This window comes from Protopterus annectens, chromosome 1.part1 (assembly GCF_019279795.1).
Source record: "Protopterus annectens isolate FY-2018-M chromosome 1.part1, PAN1.0, whole genome shotgun sequence".
NCBI lineage: Eukaryota > Metazoa > Chordata > Ceratodontiformes > Protopteridae > Protopterus > Protopterus annectens.
The window spans coordinates 110,653,593-110,672,925 of NC_056726.1; the positions used below are offsets into that span (position 1 = coordinate 110,653,593).

The 19,333-nt window shown below is 46.4% G+C and overlaps 1 protein-coding gene across 1 annotated transcript in view; it reads right to left on the reverse strand.

The window, feature by feature from the left end:
• LOC122814218 (pleckstrin homology domain interacting protein) overlaps nucleotides 1-19,333 on the reverse strand; it is a 2,625,611-nt gene that overhangs the window by 1,175,491 nt on the left and 1,430,787 nt on the right. The window contains 1 exon segment of the mRNA XM_044086823.1: nucleotides 17,844-17,923. Within this exon segment, the coding sequence (XP_043942758.1) occupies nucleotides 17,844-17,923 (80 nt within the window).

The following is a 19,333-nucleotide window of genomic DNA, read 5'->3' on the forward strand; positions in this document are numbered from 1 at the left end:
CGCATATTACTGCCTGTAGCTCACTGCCCACTTTCAGAAGTCCAAAATGGAGTGGGATGTCACTCCTCCCTTATTCCACAGTAAGCCAATCCATGGTCCTGCACCAAGATGAAAATGTAACAAACATGCTTTGCTCTGAGTAAGTGAACAATGGGAGAAAGGAACAAAGCACTCATCACTGCAACAGTCATGACCACAACTGCCAAGGATGCCATAAAAAAATGAGAAAGCTGAACCATTTCTGGTGCTGGCATCAGGTCAAATTCATTGAAGGTGCATTCCCACACCTGCAACACATGCTACTGTAGGAAAAAAGTTGTTATGTACTCATCATAACGTTCCATCTGAATAGTTCTACTTCATTTGTCTTCAACCTGTGAGTCCTCGGAGATGCATCGGATCCGACATGGCCGCATTTTCCAGCTACGGCTCTGAGCTCCATGCTCCTCCCCTTACCCATAATGCCCGTGCCTCCCTTCAGACAGAGTTTGCTACCTAACAGGTATCAGATACCCGACCAAATAACACCTTATCCTCCAACACAAACATTACAAAAGAACCAGCCCCTGTCCGACCAAAAACCACTAGGAATAGCAAAGCTGTCGCACAATTTATTGGAAGCCAATAATAACGAGCAACAGTCACTCAGTTGTTGTATAAGAACAAGTAAAATAAGTAAAATAGAACAGTAATATCAAGAAATCAGGTAAGCTGATACTGCTGTTCTATTTTACTTGTTCTTATACAACTGAGTGACTGTTGCTCGTTTTTACTGGCTTCCAATAAATTGTGTGACAACTTCGTTATTCCTGGTTTTTGGTCCGGACAGAGGCTGTTTTTTTATGAGGTTTTGGTGTGTTGTTCCATACCCTTTTCAGGCTTGCTAGTTGTTGCTGAAGCACCTACCAAGGGGAGAAAACGCTGAGAGAAGAAAAGGAGCCACTTTTGTGATTTTAAGTATTTTCTTCTGATTTTTTGTTAAGTTTAACTGCTTTGCCGCCTACTTTTTGGCATTTTCCGGCTTGCTAAAGTTTATATCTGTAACAGTACTTGGAACACATCTAGAGCCTGTTTACTGCATTTCCTGTGTTGCACTTAATTTAAAATCGTTTTTTCTCTAAAAACTGCATTTTACCTGATTTTGGCCTAGCACTCAAGTGTGGGGTCACTTATTGCACTGCTGTGATTATTTTGCTGCTTGTGTATCTCTGCTACCTTTAAACTACAACAAAAAGAAAAAAAAAATCTTGCTTTTTTCCCACTTTCTGAAAGTTAAGAAAGTTCAGTTACAGATTTGCTGCTCTGAACTGTTTGGAAGTTTCTAGAAGGCCAGTGCTTGCTTGGGCTAAAGGGAAGTCTCTGTGTTCACCAGTGGGAGTGGTTAATACTGAACAGCCTGCCTGTCCCTGGAGGAGTGGTTACTACCTAGAAGCTGTAGTTTTATTGGCCATTTTGGGTCAATTCTAAACTCCTTGATCTCTCCTCTTAAAACCCTACAACTCTCTTTTTACGCGGTATTGCGCACTGAGCAGCGCCACCTAAACAGGTTTAAACTATTCCAGGCTCCACAAAGTCTGCTCTTCACTTTTTCCCTTAGAACTGTTCAAACTCTGAAAGTAATCACTCTATTCTCTTTCTAAAGCCCTGCACTTGCTCAGCTCTTATAAGGAAACACTAACTAAAGCACTACACCCTCCTTGACTTCTCATAACTATTAGGCTCCCGATTGGTCCTTCCTGATTAAGTGAAAAATCAGTTCCCTTCCCTAACCTGATCAGTAAAAAAAACAGTTCCCTATACTAATCTGGTATGTCCAAGGGTCAGTTTCAAGGTTACTCTCCAGTCCAGCTGGTGAATCTGGGAATTTTGAGGCAATGTTACAATTGCCTTATGTACAAAGACAACCCTCTCCTCCTTCCAACAAACTCTAATACATGTGAGAGATGCAGTTACACAGCCAAACTGGAGGCAGAGCTCTCTCAACCCAAGACGGGCACAGTCAGTCAGGAGAAAAAGGTAACCACCCACACCACAAATCCAGTCTCACACAGACCTATTGCATATGCATACCCAACACAAACACACAAAAACATACTCGGAGGCTCTAAATAAAAATCTGCCTAAACAGCAAAGACCTCCTAAGCAGATATCCAAGCAACAGCCACCCCTCAACAATACCCACGAATTACATATCTCACAAAATCAGTGTGCCTCACAGTCACAGCCCTTAAGGCCAAACAACACACCAAATACACTTGTTATAGGGGACTCTATTGTCCGGCACACTGACGTCCCACTCACCAGACTGAAGAAGGAGAAGGTCACTGTAAGCTGCCTGTCGGATGCCAGGATCCGCCACATAATGCAAGCACTCAGGTCACTCCAAAGCAAGTACAAGTATGACTCCGTCATTGTCCATGCTGGTGTGAATGACCTGAGATGTACCTCCCTGGACTACATGAAAAGAGACAGAGGAGCTCTCTGACCATGTAGCCCAGGCTGGTATGACCCTGACCTTGAGTAGCATCTTGCCCTCACCAAGAATGATGCCACAGTATAAAGACAAAATGATCAGTTTCAAAAATTGGTTAAAGTATTGGTGTCATTCAAAGGGGATCCAGTGTCTGTCAGCCTGGGATGACATGCTCGACAAGCCACACTGCTTTGCTAGGGACGGCTTGCACCTGTCACCCCTAGGCTTTTGTATACTGGCCAAGGCTCTTGCCACCCCCACAGTGCCTTTTTTAGGCAAGGCTCAAAGGACAAACCCACCTCCATAGATAACACAAGGATAAAAATTCTAAAGGTAATGCTACTCAATGCCAGAAGTCCAAACCTCAAGATGCACGCACTCGAGGCTCTCCTCAGTATGGAGAAAATTGATGTCTGTGCAGTAACAGAAACCTGGTTCAAGGCTCCTGAGAGCACCCCAGCACTACCAGGTTATAACTCATACCATGCGTTTCGCCCCAAAACTCGGACCGAAGCACAAAAGGAGGGGGAGTATCTATATTCATCAAAGATACCTACACCTCCAAGTTAGTGGCACTGCACGAAGCATCGGAAACCATCCATGTGCAACTAACAGCGGGCAAAACTGCCTTTCAGTTTGTAGCCAGCTACAGAACACCCTCCATATTACAGGAACCCCACTTGGCATTCCTGAGAACACTGACGAATATGAAGGTCTCTCCAAACACTATGTTATTGGGTGACTTCAACTACCCAAACATTGACTGGGAAAACTACTCAAGCCCAAACACCCTCGCCCAACGGTTCCTTGAATTTATAAACTCTAACACAATGGAACAACTGGTCACCACTCCCACAAGAGGGAACAACATATTGGACTTGGTCATCACCAACATGGGGACTCTATGTTCCACACCAGAGGTAAACCCCTCATTGGTAAGATCAGACCATAAACAAATTTCCCTGGACATCCATATCCCGTCCCCACCCCCAGCCAAGGAAATCACTGTAAAGAATTTCTCAAAAGCCAACTTTGCACTTCTCAAGACTAAGGTGGAATCCTTCAAAGCCCCTGGGCCAGAGGATAATACAGCCCAGTCCGCAGAATCCTTTACAAATGCATTCTATGAGCACCTGCAGGAATGCATGGATCGTGCTATCCCAAATAAATCCAAGACTCTGGTGGACCCCGGCCATAAATAAGTTATACAACAGAAGGAGGAAGCTACTACATGACAGAGCAAAATCCCAAAAAGGGAAGGCATCTCTGATCAGTATTAGCAAGAAACTTCGATCCCTCATAAAATCATCAAAGGCCAGTTTCGAAAGAAAAATTGACCTAGACACTAAAGATAATCATAAGGCCTTCTTTAGTTATGTCAGGAACATGGGTGGAAACTCCCAGATATGCTCTGAATTGTTGCATAACGGTACAAAATATACCGAACCTACAGACATAGCCAACATCCTGGCAGACAGATTCAGCGCAAACTTCTCCCCCCCCTTCCCCCCAAAGGAGCAAATGCCTATCCCAACTGAATGTAACCTCCCTGACATCACAGATGCACAGGTGAAAGCTGCCCTCTCCAAAGCAAAAAACACAGCATCTATGGGACCGGACGGTGTCCCAGGCTGTGTCTTACACGAGCTCCAAGAAGAACTGAACCCTCACATTAAGTCACTGTTCAAACTTAGCCTTACTACAGGATATGTACCCAAAGAATGGCGTACAGCTACAGTGGTCCCACTCCACAAAGGTGGTGCCGCAACGGACCCCAGAAACTATCGCCCCATAAGCCTGACTAGTCTGGTCTGTAAAGCTATGGAGCGTATTATCATGGAACTCATAAACAAAGACATTGGGAGAGCCTCCAGGCACTGGACCCTACCCAATTCGGCTTTAAGGGCAGATCTTGCCTCTTAAACCTAGTTGATTTCTTTGAAACAGTTACCAAAGCCATAGATGAGGGCAAGGTAGTCCACACAGCCTACCTGGACCTCGCAAAAGCCTTCAACACAATACCCCACTCGGGCATCATAAATAAGCTTACCAGCTTAAATATCAACCCCTATATCACAAGATGGGTTGCAAACTGGCTCAGAGATAGAACACACATGGTCAGAATCGCAGATGCCATGTCCGAATCCAAACCAGTTACGAGTGGTGTCCCACAGGGCTCAGTTCTGGGACCTCTCTTGTTCGGTATATAATTCTCTGAGGTTCAGGGTAACACGGGTGGATTATGGCTGACAAAGTTCGCAGATGACTGCAAACTGGGGGCCATAATCGAATCTCCAGCTGACACAAGCATCCTCCAAAAGGGTCTCACAGAGACGGATGCTTGGTGCCAGAGCCAAGGCCTCAAGCTAAATGCTCAAAAGTACATAGTCATCCCCTTTGGGAAAAACAAGGTGCCCACAAATTACCACATAGGTGGTAATCCATTAAGTACGGAAGAAGTAATTAGAGATTTGGGGACCAACGTAGATAGTAATCTCTCCTTTTGTAATCACGTTGCCAAAGTGGTTAGAAAGACCTTCTATATAGTCCACCTTATCACGAAAGGGTTCGCATCTAGATCAAGAGAGGTCATTGTGTCCCTCTACTCGTCACTCATCAGGCCCATAATTGAATACAATGCCCCTTTTGGGATGTACCTTACCAGACACCTGCAACTGGAGAGACCCCAAAAGTACCTCACCAAGAGGATCATGGGCTACAAACAGATGTCCTATGCAGCTCGACTAAAGAAACTCCAGCTCTACTCAGCTGCTTACCGCCTACTCAGAGGCGATCTATGCCTGACGTACAAAGCCATGTCAAACCCAGAATTAATGGATATGCTCCACCTCAAAAAATCCAAGTCCCTTAGAGCTACACGCTCCAGGGACCTAAACCTCAGCACAAAAATAAATAGGACATGCTGGAGGGACAGATTCATTTCCCAGAGGCTCCCCTCACCCTGGAATAGAATCCCAATTCATGTTAGACATAGCCCCTCGCTGACCCTCTTCAAGCGAAATCTGGACGTGTGGATGGGAAATCGCAAATTCACCCCTGGGATCTCTTCTGTGTCCCTGCTAGACAGAGGCACAGTAAACTAATCTTAAAAGGGTACCTTCTGTGACCTACTCTACAGAGGCACAGTAGGCTAATCTAATAGGGAGGCGGAAGCCAAATACACTCTGGCTAGGCTTATAAATGCCCTAGAGCAGATAGCCTAGTATCTACCTATGAACCCCAAGCTCAGTTTTTCTGAGAAACATTACAAAAGAACTTTAGCCCTGACAGAACCAAAGATCCCAGCAATAACGGTCCAGTACAAAGGACATGTCATATCCCAAAGGATAAGGTTGGGGGAAGGGGGGGAACGGTTCAAGACAAATGAAGTAGAACTACTCAGATGCAACATTATGGTGAGTACATAACTTCTTTATCTGAAGTAGTTTACTTCATTTGTTCTTCAACCTGTGGGACAGAGTCCGCAGCTACCTAACTCTTGGGAGGCCCTCATGGAAGGATATTCCGGAGCGCCACAGAACCAAAGGATGCTCTACTCCTAGAGACCAAATCCAATTTATAATGAGAAATAAAGGTGTGAGATGAGGCCCAAGTAGCAGCTGAAACAATATCATCTAACGAGACCCTGGACCAAAAGGCCACTGACGTAGCCATAAATCGGGTCGAATGAGCCTTCACTCTTCCCATTGTAAGAGACAAACCTCTATCTGAGTAAGTCCGGACAATGTATTGTGAAATCCAGCGAGCAATAGTCACTTTTGAGAAAGGTTTACCTAAGAAGGGCTTGGCACAGGACACAAAAAGATGATCAGACTTGCGGAAAGGTTTAGTCCTGTGCAGAGAAAACCTCAACTGCCTATCTACGTTCAGTAAGTGCAATTTGTATTCCCCTTTGTTCTGGTAGTTCGGAAAAAATACTGGTAAATTAATAATCTGATTAATATTGGCTTCTGAAGCTACCTTGGGAAGGAAGGACGGGTTATTGCGTAGCGACACTCTATCCTTGTGAAAGATCATGTAAGGGACTTTGATAGAAAGAGCTTGAAGTTCCGACACCCTTCTAGCAGATGTAATGGCAACCAAGAAGGCAGTTTTCCAGGTCAAACTTTGTAGATTCACAGATACCTCAGGCTCAAGGGGAGGGAAAACCAATGCCTGCAACAACAAAGTGAGGTCCCACGGAGGAATCGGGTCCTTAACCAGGGGTCTGAGAAGAAAGGCAACTTTGAGAAAAATTTTACAAAGTTTAGAAGAAGCCAACAAAGACATGTCTAACTCGACATTAAAATTAGAAATGGCGGCTAGTTGGACTTCACCGTTGAGGAACTAGCACCCTGATGAAAAATGCTAGCTAAAAAAATCTAAAACCACCGAAAGCAGTGCAGTGAAAAGGTCCAAAGACCTCTGAATGGTCCATATAGAAAAACGTTTCCATTTACTGCGACAAACTTTTCTGGTGGACGATTTATGCACTGCCACCAGAATAGACTTAACAGGAGATGACAGACCAAGAGTCCTAAGAATCATGGGAACCAGAGCAGCCAAGCAGTGAGCTTCAGACTGTCCAGATCTGGATGAGGAATCCCCGAGGGATGTGAAAGCAGATCTGGGACCAGATCCAAGGTCCACAGTGGAACAACTAGATGAGACCTGAGTAAAGGAAACCAAACCTGTCGATGCCAGAATGGGGCGATGAGATCGCAGTGCTCCCCAGCCTTTGGGCTTTCTGTAGAAACTTTGACATGAGGGGAAGAGGAGGATATGCATAAAGAAGCCCGGGAGGCTAAGCATGAATCAGAGCGTCTCTGGGGGCTTCCCCCGGGCAGGGGGTTCAGAGCGAAAAACTTGCTGCATTTTGCATTGGAAGGAGATGCGAAGAGAACGCAGCAAGGATGACCCCACTCTAGGAAGAGCTGTTCCGCTGGCATCATGACAGATCTGCTGAGCCTGTCTGCTAAAATGTTGGACCGTCCCAGGATGTGCGTTGCCACCAGAAAATGGCAGGTGGAGATCGCTCATTCCCATACTCGGCCTCTCGGCATAAGGGATAAGATCTGGTTCCCTCGTTTGTTGATATATCAGACCACTAACATGTTGTACGTCTGAATTGCAATCGTTCCCAGAGGAAGATGAACATGAAGGGCCTGCAACACAAGAAGAACCGCTCTTATCTCTAGAACACTAATGTGCAGATAGGTCTTGGAAGAGGACATGCCTTGGACTGTGTTCCTGAGCAATGCCCCCCCCCCCCCCCTAGTAGGGAGGCGTCCGTGGTCATCGTGGTTTGGGGTAAAGGAGGTTGAAAAGGACATCTCTTGAGGAGATCTGGGGACTGAATCCACCACCAAAGGGAGTCCCTGTACGCTTTTGAAATTCTCACTGGACAAAGGAAGGTCCAACAGTGACCACTGAACTGCCAGTGTCCACTGCAGTACCCTCATATGAAGGTGCGCCATGGGGAAAAGATTTATCGTGGCCACCATAGAACCTAGAGCTCTTAACACTGCTTCGGCTGTTGGTAAATAGGTCTGAAGAATTTGTAATACATGTAACCTCAAGCTGCGTATTCAGTCTGAGGTGAGGAACACCTTCGATTGTATTGTGTCCAGCCGTGCTCCAATAATATCTAGAATTTGAACCAGGTGAAGAAGAGACTTGTTCATACTGATCGTAATGCCCAACTTGTTGGCTAGCTGAAGGAAGGAGTCCCTGGCCTGACATAGTAGATGCTCTGAGGGGGAGGTAAAGAGCCAATCGTCCAGGTACAGAAAGACCGGAATGCCCTGAAGCCTCAGGTGAGCTGCTACTACTGCCATTAACATGGTAAACACCCGGAGGGCTGTGATGAGACCAAAGGAGGGCTCGAAATTGGTAATGACTGGCTCCCAGCCAGAAGGGAAGGAACCTCCGGGTGCGCCTGTGCATCTTGATGTGATAGTACGCGTCCTGAAGGGTGATCGAGCATATCCAGTCTCTGTCCCGCAGATAAGGCAGGATAAAATGAATCATGACCATCCGGAATTTTGTCTTGGTTACTGACAGGTTCAGTTGGGACAGATCCAATACTGGTCTTAGGTCCTCCATCTTTTCTGGCACTAAAAAGAACCTGGAATAAACCCTGGATCTGGATTGGTCTGGAGGGACCGGTTGGATGACTCGTTTTCTTAGCAGCGAGTCTACCTGTATTGCTACTTCCTCCCGCTGCATGGGTGGGACGTCCGGGAGGGCTTTGTTGGATGGGGGAAAATCCTTGAAGGATACGAAATATCCTCTTGATAAGACTCGCAGAACCCACTGATCTGTAGTGATGAACTCCCATGCTAGTGGGTGTGAAGTGACAGATGACCCCCGACTGCCTCCAAAGATGGACAGCCGTGCAACCCGTCAGGGGTGCTGTCTGGGTTTATCCGAAAAAGGTCTTTGGGACCTGAAATTCCTAGGACCCCCTCTGCCTCTGGGGGAAAGCGAGTCATGACAGTCCCGGAAAATGCCGGAGACTTGCGGAACCACATCTTCTGGCCTCGCTGGTTTCTGGAAAAGGACCTTTGAGATGGTGAGAAGCAGACCCCGACGGCAGACATGGTCTTCCCGTCCTTCTTGCTCTGGACCAAAGGGAAGAACCATCATAAGGGGCAGTGGAAAAAGACGCCTTGAAGGGCTCCGAGAACTGACATAAGCAGAGCCAGGCATGACGCCGCATGGCAACGCCTGACCCCGCCGCCCGTGCAGCTCCCTCTATGGCATGGTAGAGCAAATGCATAGACATGTTGGCTACAGATTTTAGGGTGGCCATTTGTGCATCGAATGTCTTCCTGTCTTCTGCCGACATGGACCCTAGGGTTGACTCAGTGACTTCCTTGACCAGACCGCTCTGGAGTCGAAGAACGTACGCCATGTAGTTCAGCGCCCTCATGCAGAAGGTCGCTGAAGCATAAACTCACTTCCCAAAACGATCCAACGTTCTCGATTCTTGGTCAGGCGGATGGATCATGAACTTTCCTGGGCGAGTTCCTTCTTGGTGGCCACCGCCATCAGCATAGCATCTACAGGGGACCCATTGTGCCAGTGTAATTTGTCCGCGGGAGGGCTTAAAATCTTGTTCGGGCGCTTGGGTATTGGCTCTACGGTGTCTGGCTCCTTCCATGCCCTACATGTTATCAAATCCACAAGTGGATCAGCAGGAGGGGACATCGAAGAGGTAGACAGGCCCAAGCTGAATGCCTCCAGAAACACAGACTCGTCAGAGGTTGGTTTTGGGGTGGACCACCCCCCTCTTTGGCGGAGGATCTCAATGATGTCTCCAAAGGAGACATCCTTGGAGGATGATCTTGGGGAACCTTCCCCTCCATCCAGGTCTGTGTCTTTGGTGAGGGATTCAAGAGGAAGAATCCAAGTGCCTCCTTTCACATGTATGCTTGCAGGGGGGGGGGCTATCTGGGGAGGTCTCGCCAGCGGGTTGTCCCAAGGCCAGAACATCCTGGGTCACTACTGTTATTGGCTGTTCCTGAGAGGGCAAGACAGTCAGGCCTGCACTCAAGGCCAGGGGGGTCTGGACGGACTCCGAAGACAAAATAGTCTCGACCCTGCAAGAACCCTCTCCACCACTTCAAATGTCGAGGGGGAACGGACCTCCTGGGCTGACCTAGAGGAAGCTGCTCCCCCTGATCTGACCAGGGTGTCAGAGCAGAGACGCTGAGGGGAATGCTTCTCTCTGACAAGCTCGGAGCAAAGAGCACTCCCTCAGATCTGACCCCGAGGCTATGGCACAGACAGCTCGGATCCAACACACTCAAGGCACCGGCCTGCGTAGAGGTACAGGGTCCCATCGGCGCTGACCCCTCGACTCCAACCGTTCTCGGATCCAACTCCGAAACTGCAAGTCAGATCGGAGGAGGAGTGACAGGTCTAAACACTGACTGGAAGGCGCCTGCTCTCGTGGGAGAAGGCCGTGGCAAAACCCCCATCTGGATTTGAGGTGCGGATAAACCTCTGCATCATCTTTTCCATCTCCATTTCAGATAGGCTCCGGGTAGAACAGGAGAATGCCACCGAAGTGGGCCAGAAGAGGGCCTAGGGGGTGACCGGCTAACTTGAACCTCGGGCTCAAGGGAGAACCTTGGGGACCTGAGCCGAGGTGTAACAGGCCTGGAAACAGGCTTCACCTTTGGCGGGGGGCTGGTCTCCGACGAGCGGTCAAGGGAGCGCTTGCAAGGTCGGTCCTTCTTGACTTTATCCCCTTCCCCGGGCCTCTTGGCGGGAGGATGAGTCCCAGAGGCAGAGGAAAGGGAAGACGAAGCAGCAGCCACTGCTTTCTTAGCAGGTGAAGGTGGGACCTCTTTCCCAGCGGAGGAGGGCAACAGGCCCTTAACAATCAGTTTGTCCCACATATCCTTAAGTGCTCTGGGTTAAACCCAGAGCAAATATGACAGGGGGATTGGAGGTGAGCCACCCTCAAACAAACCACGCACAGAGTCTGGGCATCTGCCGGGGAAAGCTTATGGCCACACTCTGTGCACCTTTTGAAACCAGGCTTTGGGGCGTCCGCCATGCTTCAGCCGGCCCAAAATAAACACACACACACCATGGGGGAAAAAAAAAGAGGGGAGGAAGATAGAAAAGCCTACAAGAAAATAGCTACGAAGAACCCCGGAAAGGTATAGATAGGTTAGGAGTGAAACATATAGGTAGAAAAAGCCAAAAAAAGTTAAATACTACTTTTTAAAGAACACCACTGTCACAATGGAGCTCGGACCACGCTGCTTCCTCTCAGGCGGCAAACGAGATCTGGGGGGGGGGGGGGGTTATGGGTAAGGGGAGGAGCATGGAGCTCGAAGACACAGCTGGAAAATGTGGCCGTGTCAGATTCGATGTGGATCTGAAGGCCCACAGGTTGAAGAACAAATGAAGTAAAGTACTTCAGATGGAAAGGTCAACTGCCCCTTCCATTGACATTGGGCATCAGAGCCTATTGGGTCTACAGCAACACTAGCAGATGAGATCCTGATACACAGTACCCCAATCAACAGCCTGATGACTCCAGAGACAGCTCACTGGGATCAACCTGACCACCAGCAAGCTCCTGATTACAGACTGGATGATGGGTGGTAACTATACCCCCCCCCCCAATGAACTCCAGCAAGATGGAAGTCAGGGGTATCTCTCTTATGGATTCTTCATTACCTGCTGCAACACCACAAGTAGGAGCTCAAGTGCTCATGAGTAGAGAGTGAGCTCAGAATCTGCACATACAATTGGGCTGTTTCAGAAAAGTAAAGTTGTGTACACTTACCATAAATGTAGATGTCTGTGTGCATTCACTGTTGCAGTCCTGAGTTGTGGGGATTTCCTGCCATGTAAGCCAAAGGCCAGCCCGACTATCAGAGCAAAAATCTCCCTCCTTAAGCTGGCAGATGTCTTATCTGACGTCAGTATGTTTGGGTATGTAGGGAGCCATGACATCAGCCTCCCCCCCAGAAACTAGGAGCCCCCAGGATGAACCATAAACAAGGGTCTAAGACAGAAACTAGGGCAGGTAGGAAGAACACTCAGGGGATCCACAGGCTTGGGAAGAAGATGGAAACAGACTATTAGAGGCAAAGGAGGAAGGAGGGTAGGAAAGACGAGTGCAACAGTGAATACACTCAAACATCTATATTTATGGTAACTGCACACAACTGTACTATGGTCATCATGTTTCCTTGTTGTACTCTTGACTTGTGAGATGATTCCCAAAGCTGAGAAGAGTGTGGAAGGAAGATTATGGAGAGGAGAGCACACCTTGTAGGATGGCAGTAGTGAATCCTGCTCTAGTCTTGGAGAAGGCTGATAAGTGGTAGTGTTTGGTAAAGGTATGCACAGATGACCAGGCAGCAGCTTCCAAAATGCCCTTGGTAGGTACTCCTTTCCAGAAGGTAACAGAGGTAGCAATGGCTCTAGTAGAGTGACTCCTGACAGCTTCAGGTGTCTGTTTACCATGGTGGCTGTAACAAAAGGAAATACAGTGAGAGATCCACTGGAAAATAGTCTGTTTGGAAACCGGATTCCCTTCACAGCCAGTGGCCAAGGACAAAAAGAGTTGGTTTAATTTTCTGAAAAAATTATTTCTGTCAAGATAGTAGAGAAGCTGTCTATGCACATCCAAGGAATGAAGGACTCTCTCCCCCTGATTCTGAGGACTGGGGAAGAAGGTGAGCAGGTGTATGGCTTGATTCAAGGATGTGTACATGACCACTTTGGGAATAAACGATGGGTTAATCCTGAGGGATACTCTGTATGGGTGGAATATGTAAAATGGTTCCACTGCCATGAGAGCTTGCAGCTCTGAGACCCTCCTAGCTCAGGCGATATCCAGTAACAGGGCAGTCTTCCAAGTTAAAAATTTTAGGTCAGCAGAAGCTGTCAGTTCAAAGGGGGTAGGGTCATTTTTTCCAGAACACAACTGAGGTCCCATGGAGGTGTGGATTGTTTCCTGGGAAGTCTGATGTGGTTCACTCCCCTAAGGAAGTATTTCAGCGGGAGTGTGTGAAAAGATAGAAAGAAGATTAGCGATGTAGGCTGATATGGCAGAGGAGTGAATTTTGATGGAAGAAAAGGATAGGCCTCTATCAACCAGGGTAGCCAGTTAAGCTAAAATGGCACAGATACTGGCTGAATTAGGATTGAGGCCTTGCTGCTGGCACCAGATGGAGAATCTTTTCTACTTGGCTGAGTATCATTTCCTAGTACTAGGCCTTCTGCCCTCTTTGAGAATGCTTTGAACTTGTTTGCTTAGGGCATGCTCAGAGGTGGATGCTGAGGGATTATACAGGCTGTGAGACTGACAGTCTGCAGATTGGGATGCACAAACCTCCCCTTGTCCCGAGTCAGAAGGTCCACTCTCTGAGGTAACCGCCACGGATTTTCATTGGTTAAACTTAGTAGTAGAGGATATCAGAGCTTCCTGGGCCAGTCCGGGGCTATCAGAATGACTCTCGGGTCCTTTTCCCTGAGTTTTAGGAGGACCTGAGGAAAAAGATGTGGTGGTGGTGGTGGTGGGGGGGGGGGCACATAAAGGAAAATGTGAGTCCAAAAGAAGGAAGAAGGATCTGTCTTCCAGGCTGTGAGCAGTTTGCTCTTGGAACAGAATTTTTTTCAGTTGAGCATTTTCTTTGGTGGCAAAGACGTCTATCTGTGAGGTTCCCATTTCTGAACTCCGCTGAGAAATGTTTCCCAATGCAGATGTCATTCATAGGGATCCAATAAGGTCCTGCTGAGGTGATCTGCTAGACTGTTTTGAGCACCTAGAAGGTATTGCGCCATGAGGTGTAACGCCAGAGAGTGAGCTGTCTCCCAGATCTGCAAAGCTAGTCGACACAGAGGGTAAGAATGAGTGCCTCCTTGTTTATGTACCATGCGACTGTGGTGTTATTTCTTTCCAGTTTACGTGCTTGTCTTTGACCTGAATTTTCCATATGCCTTGTGATTGAAGGTGTTGGAAATGAGCCCTCCAGGCAGCTTCAGAAGTGTCTGTGCTAAAATTTTGACCCTGAGGGGTGAACCTGAAAGGAAGACCCAGGTTCTGGGCACAAGCCTGTGCTCACCATGCAAATTCCTCCTTGAAACAAGGGATCAGCTGAATTTTGGTTGCCTGGGAGTGCGAGTGTTGGCACCACTGATTCTTGAGGTACCACTGGAGTTTACTCATATGTAGCCTGGCCAGAGGAATCATGAGGCTACAAGATACCATGTAGCCAAATGCTCTGTGGAATTCCCTAGCTAACAGGCATTGTCTCTGCAAAATGTTTTGGAAGTACCGAGTCAGAAAGGAGACCTTTTCAAAGGCCTTTTGAAGCGAAGAATCCCGAACAGCTCCCAGGAAAACTATCCCGATGGATGGGTATGTGTTGGATTTGCATATATTTATGGTGAACCCCAAGGAGGTGAGAAGGTTCCGAGTAAAGGCCAGATCACTGAGGAGGTTTGACAGACTCATGGCTTGAATAAGGCAGTCATCTAGATAAGGATAAATTTGGACCCCTCTTGTTCTGCAGAAGGTTATCACAGAGGCTAGGCATTTTGTGAAAACTGTGGGAGCAATAGACTAGCCAAAAGGCAGTGCAGACAACTGAAAGTGACTGGTACCTGCTCTGAAATGTACAAATCTTTTGCATGATTCCTCTATAAGAATGTGCAAGCAAGCATCTTTACATCCAGTGTGACCATTGAGGCCTGAGGAGCTATCATGTGTATAAGTTTTTGAAGAGTCAACATTCTGAACTTTGGCACCAGCAGGGACTGATTGAGGGTGGAAAGGTCTAGAAAAGGGCACCCCTTTTTGGGAACCAGAATTAACCTGGAGTAGAACCCCTTTCCTTTTTGGTGTTCTGAGACTGGTTCCAATGAGACCTGTGAACACAGACTGACAATTTAAGAAAGGGCCTCTGCTTTTTGATTTTATGAAATATCTGGGCAACCAGAGTATCTTAATGGCTCTTTGAAAGTAAGCCTGTAGCCATTTGAGATAATATTCCGAACCCACTTATCTGAAGTGATGAGGGACCAATTTTCTTCGAGGAGGGATAGCCATTCTCACAGTCTTCCTCCTATCTTTTTCGGGAGGGAGTGGTGGGCAAGGAGAGGAGAATGGAAGAGTTATTGCTGCTCTATTCCAGGGCCCTGTGGCCTACAACTAATCTGCCTGGGTGTTTCTCAGGACCACTGCCTTGGCCTTTGTGTTTGGTGCTGTCTTTAAGGTGTTTCCTTTGCCTGCTTTTGAACTGAGAGAGAAAGGACCATTGTTTACTGGGAAAATTCCTACTAAACCTAGGAAGCTGAACTTGGAGAAGTCTTAAAGCAAAATCTATGCAGACTGTTAATCTTCCATCATTTTGAGCACAGCCTCAGCTCTTCCATCTTTTTGCACCCAACTCAACCCTTCCATCTTTTTGAGCACAGCTTCAGCCTTTAGTCCAAAGAGGAAGTCCTTGTCCAGGAGTGCATCCGGAAGGCTGGACTTGACATGGTCTGTGATGGTCTGCTCCCTAAACCAAGCATGCCTTCTAATGATAGAACTAGAGACTGCAGCTCGTCTGGAGGCCTCCATAGCATCATAGCCGCAGTGTAGCGACTATCTAGTCTCCTGGGAGCTAGAATGGCAAAGATCCAATAATTCCTTGGAAATGTTCTTATCCTCCAGGGAAGACATCTTTTGCTTCATTTGATCTAAAATAATTTGTTGGTATTTGATCATATGAAACTGGCTTTTAAGGGCCCTCATGGCTGGCTAGGGTAGCAGAAGTGTAAACTTTTTTACTGAACCTAGCAAGGGTCCTGCTTTCTTTGTTAGCAGGTAAAGAATTTTTTGAACAATTGGCCCTTATTCCCTTAGGCTCTAGAGTGACAACCTCTGGATCAGCAGAAGGATTCTTGAAGAGGTATTTATGTGAGTCCAGCACCCTGTAAAACCTGTCTGGTTTTCAAGAGGCTGGAGGAGGAGAATCTAGATTCAAAGAAGAATCCATAAAAATATCCCCTTCAACTTATAACACAGGATGAATAGCCAAAGGTTTGCGTTCTGGCAGGTCAAGGAACTCCCTAGCCCTCTTTTTTTGATTGTGGTTACTCCTTGGCCTCACACTGGAAATGTTCCCTTATGGTATGGAGAGTTTTTCCAAAAGTGATGTCTTCAAGAGGCAAAGCTGAAGCCAGGTTCTATTCAGAGTCTGAATCTTCAAAAGAAGTAAGGAAGGGTCCCTCCTCAAAGACAAGACTCCTCTTGGTCAGAATCCTCATCAGAATCAGAAAGCTCAGAGAAAACGTCTGGGGTAGGATCCCTCTTCCTTTTCCCTAAAGAAGACTCCAAAGGGGGTTGGCCTAGCTCTGACTATAGAAATAAGGTCTTCAGCTAACCTCACCAGGTCCTGCTGATACCCCTGTGCATGGCAGCCAGCAGGCCTAGGCATAGGGCCTGATATAGAACCCTTCTTAGAGGCAGCTCTGGCCTTGGGCCTAGGTACGTCCGCAATCGTAATACCAGTCTCTCTGTAATAATGAGCTGGTGCAGGCTGATGCCAGAAAGGGACTTTGCCAGTAAAAGATTGGACGTTTGAAGCCGAGGTCAGATGAGCGACCCCGGACTCTATCAAAAAACTAAAAGTCAAGGCCTGTGCAGAAGATGAGGGACCCGACAGCATGTCGGACTCCAGATGGATCTTAACAAAGGCCTACACCACCACCTCAGTCGCAGAGGAAAGCTGTGAAAGCACCTCACCTTCCTCAGTGCTAATAAGCCTTGGGGGACTGTCAGATGGAGAATGCTTGTCAGCAAAAGCCCTAAGCTTGGTGCTTTTTTCCTTATCCTTCCTACGCTTAGGAAGCTCAAACTTGGGGCAACCAGTGGATGCCATCGGATGATGCGAAGCAGATGGCAGACTAATATGCCTAGCTAAGATCTCGGCCCTATGCGTGATAGTCCTTGAGCTGAAACAGGCGCAGAAACAACAATTAGGAACGTTGTAATCAGGGCCTAGACAGGTGACACAGCGTGTGGAAGTCTCAGTGTGGGATTTTCTCACCACAGCGGAGACAACTGTTAACCTCATCTGACAGGGGTTAAAGCAAGAAAAAAAAAATTCTCCAATGGGGAACTTAGCTTTTAGATGACTTCTCTCTGGTGCACACTTGACCGATGCACTGAAATGCTGCTTTGGGCTCCGATGGCAAAAAAAGACTGATGTCATGGCGCTGGCTGGCTCATTATATACTCAAGCATACTGACATTGGATAGGACGTCTGCTAGCCTAAGGAGGAGGGAGATTTTTACTGTGGTAGTCGGGTCGACCAAGGGCTTACGCGGCAGGAAATCCTCATAAGTCAGGAGTGCAACAGTGAAATGCAAGAATAAAAAAATGAAAAATGCCACTATTTGTCAAATGCAGGAACAGCAAGGCTGTAAGGAATGGCAATGTTTCCTTCATTAGTACAAAATGAAAAGTGGGTTTAAATTTGGGTGAGCGCTGATGACCAACAAAAAAGACTTTGTGGTAAAGAGAAAACAATAGAAGGCTTACCCCTTCAGCCACTGATAACATACCGTGCGTCTCACATATTATACATAACAATGAGAGAAACTTTCCCTGCAGGAAACTCTTGAATAAGCAAATAAGAAAGAAGGGCATCTTTACAGCAGAATATTTTAATGCATTAAATTTTTCTTTGGAGGTATAAAAACTACAGAATATTAAACAGTTGAAGCAAATCACATCGGGAAATCAGACAGATTTCACTACATGTACAACCCAAAGAATAGTCCTGTTTCCATACCAAGATGACAAGTTCTTTAAAAAAGAATGCTGCAATTAGTAGCATTTACCTGGAACTACTACCATCACTGTCCCATGCTTTCTCCTCGTCATCTGATGTTCCCCCACTGGCTGCAGCAGCTTCACCCTCCTGAAAGTGAAAACCATAGAAAGCGTGTGTATGTATGTATGTATGTATACAAAACACTACTATTATTTTTTAAGAAAAGAACCTCAAATATTAAGCAATTTGTGAGACTCTGCAAATATAAGCTTTGCTGATTTAAAGGCTCAGAAGCACAAGAGGGTCTCAACATTTTTAGGAGAGTTTACAGGCTTGATTTAAATCAGCAAATATACTCATGCATGCAATTATACTTTACATTGACTGAACATTTTCCTGGTGTCCACTTGCCATCAAATAACATATCTAAAGAAAAACGAAAACAGGAAACTATAAAAATAATAGATATGCCTACATTATCAGCTGAAATGTGAATGGACCATTCCTTGCTAGGCCCACAATTTGATTATGTTTCATCATTTCTTCTGTTCCAATGTGGTATTTTTTTCTCTGAAGCGTTTGCATTAAGAGCATGTGTTATTTGCTCAACAGGCAGCACACTGCTTTGATGATGGAAGAACAGAAAACTGATGGTTCTTAGTCCCACAACAAATGACAGATTCATTTTCTAGTACTGAAATTACAATGCAACATCGGGAGTGGGTGTTGCATTCTTTTGAGTCCATCATCCAGATGAACCATTAAACCTGAGTGGGCAAAAGATCAAGTGTATGTGGAAAGATCCCATGGCACTTATCAAAGAAAAAATTGAAAGACATTTGTTTATGTCAACAGACTACAACATACAATCTTTCATTTCTTTATAAGGGAACTTCTGCGGTGTCCTGAGCAAATTTCCCCTAGTCATTATAAATACCACTTTGGGTCTCCTTTGAAAATAGGCAACAAGACTAATGAAACTAAATATATATGTGACCTAGAGAGGCAAATGTCAAGGCAACATAACCTCACTAGTACGGTGAGTCCAGTGATTGAGGTTACCCATCCTCTAACCAGCAATGAAAGAGCACCCTTTCTCTACATCATGAAGAAAAACAGTAGATACCAAACACCTACAGTTACAAAGTAGTAAGAAACAGATCTGCAATGGTTAAATCGAACTTCAACAGCGGTCACTGGACGAAGGAGTAGTACAACCAAAGTAGGATGGAAGGAAGGTCTTTGTAACCTACCAAAGAGGTTCCTCCTCACAGATGAGCTCTTACTTGGTGAGTTGATATATGGGTCCTATGGTAAGGCTGATCATCCATTAGCAAATATCTTTTTCTGAGTTCCAATGCCCAGGAATGGACATATGACCATGCACAATGTGACACCAAACAACAAATGCATTTAAGTAAATACATCCATGTTCTCACCAGTTTGCCCTATCCACAACTAAACACCTTGTTGGAAATCAAGAAACAGCGATCAACACTTGGCACTACCATTCTAGCAATTTAAATAACAATGTTTTACAGAAGGACTTGCTCAACC